Source organism: Urocampus carinirostris, chromosome 3 (assembly GCF_059441175.1).
Source record: "Urocampus carinirostris isolate Australia breed hairy pipefish chromosome 3, RoL_Ucar_1.0, whole genome shotgun sequence".
Taxonomy (NCBI): Eukaryota; Metazoa; Chordata; class Actinopteri; order Syngnathiformes; family Syngnathidae; genus Urocampus; species Urocampus carinirostris.
The window spans coordinates 41,487,623-41,501,254 of NC_142351.1; the positions used below are offsets into that span (position 1 = coordinate 41,487,623).

Sequence of the window (13,632 nt, forward strand, 5' to 3'; positions counted from 1 at the left end):
GGCACTTTGGACCCTACCAAGAAATGCTGTCAACTGTGCTCGGACGGAAACTTCAGTAGTATGGTCACGTCACAGGATCATCAGGACTGGCCAAGATCCATCTCAAGGGCACAGGCCAAGGGGAAAGGAGGAGAGGAAGGCCAACAACAATAAGGAATGGACTGGTGCCAACTTTGCTACAACCAAAAAACAGGGCAGAACCTGTCAACAGTGGAAAAAGCTGTCCAGAGTTGTTTCCTCACTGGTGCCCCAAAACGACCCAGGTGGTTAAGGGACATGTTAACAGCAAACATCTGTTTCATTTCCATGGTTTTGAAAGGTTTGGCACCACTTTTTTGTTTTTTTTCTTAACAGGCTCTTCAAGCTATCACCCTGCATTTGTTACCGAGCATGATAACCAACAAATCATTTCATTGGAAAACTAAATACGAGCTGACACAATTCAAAACCAAACGGCAGTCAAACCTTAACAAAGGCGGTCAAGAGTGTATGCAACGCTCGGACCACATTAGTCTTATTTTCTTCAAAGACAGTTGTAAAATAATTGAAAATTGCTTTGTCCTCAACAGCTGGAATGATGATATATTACAAGAGGACATCGGGGAAAATAACACTGCACACCAGATATACATTAATCTATATTAAAAACTAATGACGTAAAACCTAAGCAAATATGGAAGTGTTAGAATAGAGCTTTTGGTATTTCAATATAGTGAAATCTTTGTTTCAATAAATCTGCATTAATCCTTCTTTCATTGCCTAAACACATTTACTGTGATTTTCTCGGAGCAGTCGTAATATAAAAAGTAATGTTATTTACCGTACTATGTTGAATGAGGTCCCAGTAGTCTAAAAAGTCTGACTTTAATTGTTGTTGTGGAATTTTTAACGATCAAAGGGGGATCATTTTGTCACTCTCTGTCAATTAATAAAATGCATGTACCAACTAGTCATAGCACACTTTTTTTCTGAAACTGAAATGTTATTAGTTCATCCGTAAGCTTTCAGAAACAGCCCATTTTCATTGACGGAAGATGGCAATGTGGCTACCGTCAGCGATGGATATTCAATTTACTGTCAAAATCAAGGCCGACGTGCCAGATGTGGCCTGCAAGAAGGTTTTCTATGTCCCATTTAGATGCCTTTGATTCATTAATGTATCAAACACCAAGAATGGTTCTGTATTTTTTTCACAGTCCTTGAAGAAAGTACTGTTTTGGGTAAATAGGTTTTGCACTATTTTTAATGTATTTCAATCAATTTCCATTTTAAAATGATATTTATATAATAGTTAAGTGAATGATACAAAGTTGCTATAAAAAAATAAATAAATAAATTTAGCCCACTTTTGCTCAAATCTTGTAGGTGACTGATGGTGCCAATTATACGGGCTTCTTTCATTAAATGTTCATGTTATGGGGACTTTTATACCGGTGAAATGTGTCTGACATAGCCATAAGAAAGTATTATTTGATTTATCTGATCATGTTGAAATATATCAAGTCAAGTCAAGTCACATTTATTTATATAGCCCTTAATCACAAAAAAGTCTCAAAGGACTGCACAGGATTACAATGACACAATTACCCGATCTTAAACCAACATGCGGGCAAGGAACAACTCAATACCTCAGCGTGAGGAAAAAGAGAAACCTTGAGAAGGGACCTCACAAGTGGTAATATATGTGTTGGGTTTTCAATAGGTTCAATTAGGTTTAGAGATCAGTGGTCCCAAACTTTTCTGTACCACGAACCCGTCTAATGGCTCACAACATTGTCGCACCTGGCCCAATAATAACATTAGTGATATAAATAATAAGAATAATATCCTAATAAGCTTAATCCACTGTGTGACCTCATGGGATGTAGCTGACATAGAAAATGCAAAAAGTACGACAAGAAAAAAACTCTTTGGTGTATCTGATGATGAATCAGACTTTGAAGGACATTAAATAGATACATTGTAAAATGTCTCATCTCATCTCATTAGCCGTACCGCTTATCCTCATTAGGGTCGCGAGGGGGCTGGAGCCCATCCCAGCCATCTCCGGACAGTGGGCAGGGGACACTCTGAACTGGTTGCCAGCCAATCGCAGGGCACACTGGGACAGACAACTCACTCGCTCATTCACACCTAGGGACAATTTTGGACCGGCCAATTCACCTGAAATGTATGTTTTTGGAATGTGGGAGGAAACCGGAGTGCCCAGGGGAAACCCACGCAAGCACGGGGAGAACATACAAACTCCGCACAGGATGTCTGGAGCTGGATTTGAACCCACGACAGGTTCCCATGACATGAACTGTGCCGCACAAGCGCTAACCACTGCGCCGCCGTGCTGCCCTTCATTGTAAAATGTATTTTGGTAATATGTTCCTAGTTTAGGTAGTCAATTATTTATTTTAATTATTGCCCTGCATGTTCAACATACTGTAAAAAATGAGTGATGATGAGATCAAATCTAAAGCATTGGTCTGGCAGTTAAAATTTAGCACTTGCTCCGTTATAATCTGGGTTTGAATCCCATTGCAACCAATGTTGAGCAAATGTGTTCAGTGTTATTTTTCCACTGATCAATCATAGCACGAATACAGTAATATAAGACTGTAGAACGCAAAATTGGAGTTCTTTCTTTGAGGAAAAATGTGCGCTGTACATGAATAAATATGATATAAGCAAAAAAAAAAAAAAACACTTTTCTTTTTGTCCGTGCGACCCCGTTTCAAATGACCCACGGCCCGGTACCGGTTCCCAGCCCAAAGATTGCTAAACAAGGCTCTAGACTGTATTCACCATTTTCAAAGTTTTCAACATTTGATCAGTCTGGCCCTCAGCCTGTAACCAATTATTTTATTAGGCGCTCTGTCATTTTGACTTTGGCCCCTGTGGGTGCCTCTAGAGTCACTTTTATCAATTAATCCGGCTAAAATACTCATGAAAACGTCCTGGACAATAATGAAGCATATCCCTTTTCTTTGACATTATAAAATGCTATTTACCAGGCTCATTCTATACTTGGCCATTTTAAGGGCTATGGGCTGCAGCTTTCTGGCATTTCTCTTGTAGTAGGACGTGTCTTAAGCTCAAGCCAAATATACATATAACCATATATGGTACAGGGCTAAAATGTCAATCATTACGGTCAGGTCGGACCATTAAACTCTCTTGCTGACTTTTTTATAAATCATTATCTACCCGTCATTGTTCTCTCTCTCTCTCTCTCTCTCTCTCTCTCCCTTTCTTTTTCTTAAAATGTTGTGCGATGTTCTTAAGGACAAACTGCTTCTGTGGTTTATTCTCCAATTTACAAGCCTGTCGACCCTCAAAAAATTCAACAATGATGGAAAATTTTCAGTTATAGTGCCTCTGCAGAAACATAGATGTAAAAGCTGTAAATGTGTTGACAGTCTTGTTTAACTTGATATCCGTTACAAAAAATAGCCTTTACTTTTGTTATCATAAATTACCTCTGAGTCCTCACGAATAAAATATGACATTTCAGGTTTGCTTCGAGCGCGGTCGTGGCAAACAAGTTAATTGGCCGGAGGTCAGGCTAAAATACCCGTGGCCCTGTGCCTGGTAAGGTTGGATTTTTTTAGGCCCAATCTTTAATCTACATGCAACCGTTCAAGCTTTGGGCATGGTTCACTGTTAAATGTACAATAATGTTACAATCACTTGGAAGCTATAAACAACTTTTAACCAGAATGTCCTCCTTCGTAGCCATGCTGCCACCTATGTTTATGATGTCAACCCTCTCGCCTTTGAGGATGTTTTTTGAAGGCCTTTACAATCTCAGCTACAATCTTCTGGAACACGTTCGTCTCGTTTTATAAATGCATTCAAATCCCACTTTAAATAGAGCCTGCAACAATTTCTCCATTATTTAATGTAAAGTGCACGTGTATACAGTAGAATTCATGCAGGCACACACACACACACACACAAAACAAAGGATACAGAAATAGTGATGGGAATTTCAACCCTTTTTTAGAGAACTTGCTCTTTTTGGCTGAGCTCACTAAAAAGAGCCATCTCTTCATATTTATTTTTTTAGTGATAAAATAACCATCCAGCCATCCATCCATTATCTGCACCACTTATCCTCAGTAGGGTAACGGGGGTGCTGGTGCCCATCCCAGCTATCTTCAGGGCAGTGGGCGGGGGACACCCTGAACTGGTTGCGAGCCAGTCTAAGGGCACACAATGACAGACAACTCAATCGCTCATTCACGCCTAGGGACAATTTGGACAGGCCAATTAACCTGCATCTTTTTAGAATGTGGGAGGAAACCGGAGTGCCCGGAGGACACCCACGCAAGCACGGGGAGAACATGCAAACTCCACACAGGAAGGTTCGATCTAATGACCTCAGAACTGTGCCGCACACGCGCTAACCACTATGCCGCCGTGCTGCCCCTGATAAAATATATTACTAATAAAGATGAAACATTATGCAACGATTATTTTTTAAATGTATTGTGCTACTGTATTACAACAGCCTTTTTTTTGTTTAAATATATATACATACAACTTTTACCTTATTCATACTTTCAAATTGTTGTATACTAATGAAATGAAATGAAATGAAAAATGAAAGCCAATAATGCAGAGAAAGGCAGAGAGAGAGATAACGAAAGAAAAAGAAAGAGAGGGAGAGAGAAAAAGGACCAGAATCAAGTCTCTTCAGCTGGTACAAAATGCCGCAGCGAGGCTTTTAACTAGGACAAAAAAGTCCGATCACATCACACCGATTTTGGCTAACCTGCATTGGCTCCCAGTTAGCCTTAGATGTGATTTCAAGGTTCTTTGAGTATTATATAAAATCATACATGGACTTGCTCCCTCTTATCTTTCAGATCTGATTTCCGCCTATGTCCCGGTCCGAAGCTTACGTTCTGAGAGTGCCGGTCTTCTGGTGATCCCAAGAGCAAAGAAGTGTTCTGCTGGTTCGAGAGCGTTCTCCATCCGGGCACCGGTGCTGTGGAATGCTCTTCCCCCTGAGATCCGATCTGCAACCTCAGTGGAAATGTTCAAATCTAACCTTAAAACGCACTTCTACTCTATAGCATATTAATAACCTACTCTTCTCGTCGGCTCCAGAGCAGGGGAATGCATAATAATAGTCTGAGATATAGTCTGTGTAATATAGTGTAATAACATGTGAAGCCCTTTGAGACTCTTTGTGATTTAGGGCTATACAAATAAAAATGACTTGACTTGACTTGACTTGACTTGACTTGACTTGACCTTAATAGGAGGGAGAGAGAATAAAGAGCAAGCGTAAAAAAGAGAGAAAGAGTGGGATATAAAGATAAAGAGATAGAAAGAGAGAGAGGGAGAAAGAGAGAGGGGGAAATTAAGAGAAAGAACAAGAAAAAGTGACTGAGTGAGAATGACAGGGAAAGAGGGGGAGAGGGACAAAGAAATGGAGAAATAGAGAAAGAGGCAGAAGGAAAGGATGAGAAAAATAAAGAAACAGTGAGTAACACACAGAGAGAGACGTAACGAAAGAAATAAAGAGAGACACAGAGAGAAAGGGAGAGAGAGAGAAAGAGAGAGAGATCAGCTCTCCTTTGGCTTCAGAAAGCTGGCTCAGCGAGCCGTTTTGTTTGCGAGCCACCCTTCACTTTACAGAAAGCAGCCTGGCATGTGCAAGTTGAGTCAGATGGAACATGAACACGTGATGCAGTAAGTGAACGTCTCACTCCATATGCGCTTTCTCGCTCCTTTCCTCTTTCTCTCTCCCTCGAAGTACTTCTAATCGAGCCATCTGGACATCATCGCTCTTCATTCTCTGCTTTAATTTCTCCCTACACCAGTACAGACTTCACACATCTCCCTTTTCTGTGACTTACAATATGTATTTATAAGCATCCTCGGCTCCAATTGGCTGCCATTTGCTGCTCCATTTATTTTGCGCAATTGTGCACTTTCATTTCTGCCTAAATTGCAGATGACTGATCAGACAATTTACCTTTGAACAACACTGGATTCAGGCCTCAAAAATATGCATTCGAAATTGTCTCTTCAATAGACTAAAAACAGCACGCTGTACTTGAGGTTGATAAATTGGTGCACTGATAAAAAGAAGATTTTTGGAAAAATGGACGTAGCGAAAACAGGCAGAAGCCAGCAAGAACAAATTGGAAAGAGGCGAAAAGGAACCTAGTGAGCTTTGCGATTTCAGTGAATTTCAAGTAAAAAAAAAAAAAGGTCATACATTGTCAGGATCTTGTATGTCACCTTCCTGCAGAGGGCGCCAACCGGGTTTTGGAACTGGAAACACCTGAGTCCAATCTCCCCACACCTGTCCCTAATTATCTCGAGACTTTGTATCTACTGCTTGGACAGCACACCTTGTCGGGTCATTTGCTATTTCCATGCCACTTTCATTCTGAATTCCGTTAACATGTCAGGTTCGCTATTTTTTTTTATTGTTTGAACACTTTGCAGGTTGTTTTGAGACCCGGTTTGTAGTTGTTTGTTGTTTTGTTTTTTGTTTTTTGTTAATAAGTTCCATTCTTTGTTGAGCACACCTGCCTCTGTTCCAGCTTTCCTTCGTTTGGGTCCAGCACTGAAAAAATGTCTTCTGTTTGGCAAAACATCACATATCAGAACTTCACACAACAATCAGTGGTGAATGCACCTTTCCTAGGCGACTTCAGTCCAGAGGCGGGGAAAACCCCGAGTTGGTTGCCAGCCAAATGCAAATGGTAGGTTAAAAAAGGTCCATATATCCAGGCACTGCTGTAAATATACTTTAGTACGGTTATTGAACGCTAATTATTTTATAAATATAATTATCATTCTATTTTACTTTCAGAGGTTGCCTTTAAACGACTTTTGTTTTTTTTTCAAGATCTTTTAGCCTATCTCGGATTCGAAAGCACGTAAATCTGGAGTGGTCATCATCTGGGCTTTTTGCAACATGATTTCATCATTACTTGCCTATTTATCCTGATAATTTTTATCTTTTTTCTCTTCAAAGTATTTATTACATGTTTTACTCTGGAGTGCAAAGTCTAATCTCATTGTATAAAATGTTTCACAACATATATATCATGGACAATAAAGATATTTCTATTCTAAAAAGGCTGTGAACAATGATAAAAACAGGTGGATAATGCTCAGTACTCTATAAACACAATATAGACCAAAATGATGTGTCCTCTATAGTGGTGTCCCATAGTACATATTATTGTTAGAAAGCATCTACTTTGTAATGGCAATCTGTATTTTTTGACTACTAGCTTCACTGTATTTTGTAGCGCAACCAAAAACTAGTGCTACCAAGCACAAGGAAGAACACAAACTACAGACAGTAGTAGTAATAAAACAGTAGTAGTAGTAAAAAAAAAAACACAATTTTTCTTCACGTTTTTTTCTCAGCTTTTTTGCTGAATGAACATATAGAAGCAGAATTTCAAATTCAAACTGTTTTGTCTGAAATTCTATTTAAAAATGTATAAAACAGCATGTATTTGGTCTGCTGATATCCTAATGTATCAAATCGGGATTGAGAAGCATTGCATCTCTGCTTTTTGCAGATAATATGGTGATGTTGGCTTTCTCAAACCATGATCTTCAGCCCTCAGCAAACAAGTGCAAAGTGGCCGGGATGAAAATCAGCACCTCCAAGACCGAGACCATAGTTCTCAGTCGAAAAAAGGCAGCGTGCTCGTTCCGGGTTGAGGATGAGATCCTGCCCCAAGAGAAGGAGTTCAAGAGCGAGGGTAGGACGGAACGGGATTTCGATGGATCACTGCAGCGTCTGCAGTTACGGGGACCCTGTACCAGTCCGTCATGGTGAAGAAGGAGCTGAGCCAAAGGAAAAGCTATTGATTTACCAGTCGATCTTCGATCCTACCCTTACAAATAGTCACAAACTGTGGGTCATGCAAACAAAATCCCTGGCTGAAGTGAATTTCCTCCACAGGGTGGCAGGGCTCTCGATTCAAGATAGGCCGAGAAGCTCGGTATCCCAGGGAGAGACTCTGTGTACGTTATCAAGGCAAGCCTGGAAAAGCCTTGGGACGAAATGGCTGAGCATAGGGGAGGTCTTCCTTTTTCTGGTGAGGCTGCTTCCCCCACGACCCAACCCCAGATAGGAGCGAGACAATGAATGGATGTACAGTATTGAAAAATGCTTTGGGTTGCCATATCAAGATCGAAAGTGAAATAGTTGGATCAGGGAACCGACCTGTGACAAACTCTTGTGTAGTAGAAAAACAACACGGAATTCCAAAAGTTCTCATTCTGTCCATCCTCAGATTTTAAGAAAGGATGTGATATTATCTTTGAAAAATACAACTAATTTTTCATACAAATATTTTGCAAAGCTGTAATTTTTAGAATTATTAATGACTGTCTCTTTAAAAGTGTGTCACTGCCCTGCAGCGTGAATAAAAGAGAATGTCTCTGCCAGTCCAGGATGTGCACCAAAGTCACCCAGGGACATTCTCCAGCTCACATGTGACGCTTGAATGAATGAATTGTATGACAACATAAGATGCACCATCTCTTTCAGCTTTGTATGATGGAAAGAGGAACAACAGAAGAATGCAGGAAGGCATCCTCCCTTTGAACGGGGGGGGGGGCAACGGAGAGAGGTAGACCAACATAAGGGAAGAGATGTGCAAGCATTGCTGTAAGAAAGGAGTGTGCAGAGGTTGGAGGCAGGAATAGCCAAACGCTGCAAACATGATCATTCTCTTCACATGGCCTCGTATTCCAGTAGCATCAATACTTAATGAGATGAGATGCACGCCACACAGACCTTTTTGGCAACATAGCCTCACCAACAAGCATCGACTGAGCTGTCGGTTATTGGAAGGCAGCTTAAGCTGTCATCATGCCTCCTCTCAGTCTCTGTTATATAATGACGGAACTGGCATGTCGTCGCTCCTATATATCTACACTGGGTGGGAATCAAACAGCCACACTGTGTGGCCTACATGTAACCTAAGTCTACTATTTGTGATAGTGATTCTTGTGATTCTTTATTACTGCTGCAACTTGTCAGCTTGAGCCAGGATGTTGCACTGTGCATGCATTCCCAGTCATCTTATCTGCATTTGGACCGGATATGAGCCATCATCTAAAACCTTCTTGACCCAAAGAGCCATAAAAGAGAAATAATTAGATTTAATTAGATTTAGTTTAGCTCTGGGATCTTCACCGTTTATTTTAAAGTGAAATTTAACAAACTTGTGGACTGTCCATGCAACAAAATGTTTTCCTTCATTTAAAAAAAGAACTGGAACATTTACTTTGGTGGTCTGATCTACAAACACAGCAGAACTGTCTAAATCTAGGCTTAAAAGACACTGATATCCTATATCTTATAAATGACGTATGTTTCATGTTGACAATATCTGTGTATCATAACATCCGTTGCAGCTTGGTCATCCTGGAAGGGGGAATACTTCATGTGCGGTCCCTTCTCAAGGATTCTTCATTTTCCTCAGGTTGAGGTTTTGGGTTTTTCTTTGCTCCCATGCAGGTTTTAGATCAGGTGACGGTGCCATTATAGGCTGTAGTTTGCAATAATCAGTGGTCTGTGCAGCCCTATGAGACTCCTCGTTATAAAAAGCTATACAAATAAACATGACTTGGCTTGACGAAACTGAGAATACCACACTCTCTTAAGCTAATTTTATTTCACTGTGTGACATTTTACAATTTGATAATATCAATGAAATTCTAATGCGAGAGCCTGTGTCCCGTATCAACAAATACACCAACTAAAATGTGTCTACCTCCCAGTTACTTAAGATTATTTCTACTGTTATATTTCATCGTAATTAAAGGTTTTACAATAATTTGTAAAAATGTGAAAAAATACTGCAAGCAAGAAAAATATGGGTGTTTTTACCATTGGCCGAGAGGGGGGGGGGGACTATTTATGGAGAGATACGCCCACCTCTACCACTCACCCATTCAAATTACTCTGGGTGCTTGACTAAGGTTTTGGGTGTTTACTTTGTCTTCTGTGAGTTTTCATCATAAAGTTACTCTACAATCAACATAGATTGTTTAATGAGCTTCCATATAAATGATTCATTAGAGATCTTCAACCAAAACGGGGTCTGGTTATGTTACATAAACTGTAGCTGGGACAGATGTACTCATGAAAAGAGCCGTGCCTCGCTCGTGAGCCATTCGTTCACTAGCCCTGATCTAGAACCCGCTGCATCGTTCAAGATTGTGGGACAGAAGACTGTCACCTGTATATTGTGTCATTACCTATTTTTAATATTGATGATGACTGTGTATTATCTGTTGATGCCATTGTAACGTCTATTGCAGCATGGTCATCCTGGAAGGGGGATTACCTCATAAGAGGCCCTTCCTCAAAGTTTTTTTTTTTCATTTTCCCCATGTTGAGGTTTTTGAATTTGTATTTAGGTAGGTTTCAGATCAGGGGACGCTGTAATGATGGTCTCTGCAGCCCTTTGAGACCCTTTGTGATTAATGGCTATACAGATAAATATGCTTTGATGGATGTGTTCATCATTTTGTGAAAAATGTGCATCATTGAACAGTGTTTTAAAAATAAATTTAGATATTTGCTTTTCACAGTTCATGGATCATTTAACTGCCAGGGTCTTTGGAGCACCACTTCCTGTAGTGTCTTGGGCATGTACAGCCTGGCGGCGCCCATCCCTCTCTAGGCTGTTTTTTTTTCTGGTATGGGTTTGCTCCCCCACATGAAACAGATAGTACTGCTTTCCCTGGTCCGGATCTGACTCAGATACAGAACCTTCATCATGTAAGGCAGCAGCGTCTGATAATGCTGATACTAACTAGGTCCTAAATTATGATTTTTAGAGTAGGTGGGGGGAGGGGGATTTTTTAAGGGTTATTGTTCTATTTTCTTTATTAATTATCCAAATTCCAGAACCACAGTCGGGGGGTTTTGTTCGTATAAACATCTTACGAAAAGTATCAATTGTCCATGAAAATGGTGTGCACCAGCCAGCCTAGATGCCCTCACATTAAAGTCACACATCCTCAAACACACGCCCACGTATTCAAGGCAAGCTCCTTAATGCGCACGCACACACCACAATCACGTGTACGTCATCTAGAATAAAGATACTCAATCATTTCATAAGTGAATTACGAATGTATGGCAGTAACACGAAGGTTTGTTTCTTGTGCGCGGGCGAATTGCAGTTGTAGACACGGGAGCGCGCGCGTGTGCGTGTTTTTCTGCAGCTCGTCACGCGAGGTCTCACGCAAAAGGAGAAATACTACAAGCATTGCAGCACATGACGCCGCAGATCACGACAGTATAGATGGGTTGAGTGGTGCCTCCTTCCATTAAATGTAAATTGTGTGCATGACGTGTAATTGGTGATTTGTCTGTCCTGTTCCTCGTCGTGTAGGGTGTGGAGTAAAAAGGTTCCCCTGTCGTGCTTTTACGCTACGCATGGATGATTTCCACACGCATCCTCATGTGCATTTCTTCACTATACGGTACACACAAAACGCATCGGCCCGACCTACCTCGTCATCCCCATCCCGGGGCCTCCGACTCCCATTCCTCCGTTAACGGGTTTCACGTGCTGTCCTCCTGGTGCGGAGCTCGGAGGTACCCCGGACATCATGGAGCCCATCATCCCGGCCTCTCCGGGCTGCCCACCGCCCTCCATGCTCGCCTCGTTCCCCATCTCGGTCTCGGCTCAGGAGACAGGGAGGGCGTTGAGGAACGGTACCGATCGGTCCCAACTGCCTCCTGCTGCCTCGTATGCGAGGTTCCCTTTTAATTGAAATGCATGTGCTCCGAAATGGAAGCGAGGGGGTGAAGAAGGGGATGGGGAAGAGAGATGAGGGAGAGCAAAGTCAGCGTTGCTCCTGTATCACCGCCATCGTCTTCATCGTCTTGATCGTCAGCCTCAGCACCAGTAGGCTGGCTTCTGACGTGAGACGGGAGCGCGCAATTGGGACAGTCACACTGAGGGATAAAACCGACAGGCGGCGCAAGAGAATGCGTTAAGACTTGAATGATATGTCGGCGCTATTCACGTGAGTGCAACATAAAGAATTCTAAAATATCACGCAGTAAAAGCTGTACAAAGAAATTCCAATTATTCTGAGAAGAAAAAGGTAACGATCCCTTTCCAGCCTTCGTCATCACTACAACACCATAGGACGCTCGCACATTGACCTAAAACAGCGGGAGTAGGGTTACAAGTTTGAACAGAGTAAGGGAAAATTTACAACTTAACTTGCATTTTAGAGTAGCAAATAGTGTTGATAGGGGGTGGGGGGTTATTAAGGGTTTGCTCCCCCACATGAAACAGGCAGTACTGGTTTCCACACCAGTAGCAGGAGAAGCATCGTGATTTGACTCAGGTACAGCGCCTTCGTTATCTGGTCGCCATTGTTTATCAATGTACAGCGTCATCCCAAAATAAGCAGGACCTCAGTAATGACAGGCAGCGGCCTTTGTGTGACAATACTGATTCCAGATCCAAAATCACTGGGGAAAAATAATTTTGTCCCGAACTATTGGTTATCACATTTTTACAATTTTGTAAATATTTTACCTAAGCACTACGTTTTAAATCCTCCATTATCTGCACCGCTTATCCTGGCGGGGGTGCTGGAGCCCGTCCCACCCACCTTCGAGTAGTGGACAGGGGACACCCTGAACTGGTTGTATGTTGTAAATATTTTTGTCATTTTTTTCTGACAGTCTTGTATCTTATTTTTTTTGATTTAAAGCCAACAATTGCGTTTTAAAGAAATCCATTTGTCGGTGCACTGTCTGCAGTCATGCAGACCCTGTCAGTTGTGGTGAAGAAGGAGCTGAGCCGAAAGCCAGGGCTCTCGATTTACAGGTCAATCTACATTAACCTACCACTCAATTGTGGTCAAGAACTGTGGGCCTTTCTTAATTCACTCCTCTTTCCTTCTTTCTTTCTTTCTTTCTTTCTTTCTTTCTTTCTTTCTTTCTTTCTTTCTTTCTTTCTTTCTTTCTTTCTTTCTTTCTTTCTTTCTTTCTTTCTTTCTTTCTTTCTTTCTTTCTTTCTTTCTTTCTTTCTTTCTTTCTTTCTTTCTTTCTTTCTTTCTTTCTTTCTTTCTTTCTTTCTTTCTTTTCCTTTCTTTCTTTCTTTCTTTCTTTCTTTCTTTCTTTCTTTCTTTCTTTCTTTCTTTCTTTCTTTCTTTCTCTCTTTTTCTTTAATTTTTTATCTCGTTCTTTCGTTGTTTATTTATGTTGTTCTTTCTCGTATTTCTTCTTTCATTGTTCATTCTTTTGTTTTTCATTTCGGTTGTTCTTAAGTTTGTTCTTAAGTTGTTCTTCTGTCCGTTCGTTCTATTTATATTTACAAAATCTATAGGAATTTACGAAATGATTGGGTGGTAAAAAAAAAAAACTTTAACTTGCTGGCACCCGTGACATGAACAGTTACGCAAATTCCCTCTTCAGACTCATAACCCGGAGTGTAGAGATTCTGTTGAAAGGGGACCATTTTCAAATATTTTATCGAGGAAACATGGGCTATATTCTCACAATTTGGCACCTGACAAAAAGCAGAAATGCTATTTGTTTGGGGTATTTATTGAAGAGTCATGCAAATCTTGAGCCTTAGTGTTGGTATAGTTCATCACTGTGACGTG

At 41.0% G+C, this 13,632-nt stretch overlaps 1 protein-coding gene across 4 annotated transcripts in view; it reads right to left on the reverse strand.

Moving 5' to 3' along the window:
* The window catches only part of bsna (bassoon presynaptic cytomatrix protein a), a 139,627-nt gene extending 127,720 nt beyond the window's left edge, over positions 1–11,907 (reverse strand). For all 4 annotated transcript variants that reach the window (XM_088331898.1, XM_088331897.1, XM_088331896.1 and 1 more), the window contains exon 1: positions 11,515–11,907. In XM_088331898.1, the coding sequence (XP_088188024.1) occupies positions 11,515–11,678 (164 nt within the window). In that variant the 5' untranslated portion in view covers positions 11,679–11,907. The remainder of the gene's footprint in view (positions 1–11,514) is intronic.
* Positions 11,908–13,632: the final 1,725 nt, after the last annotated feature.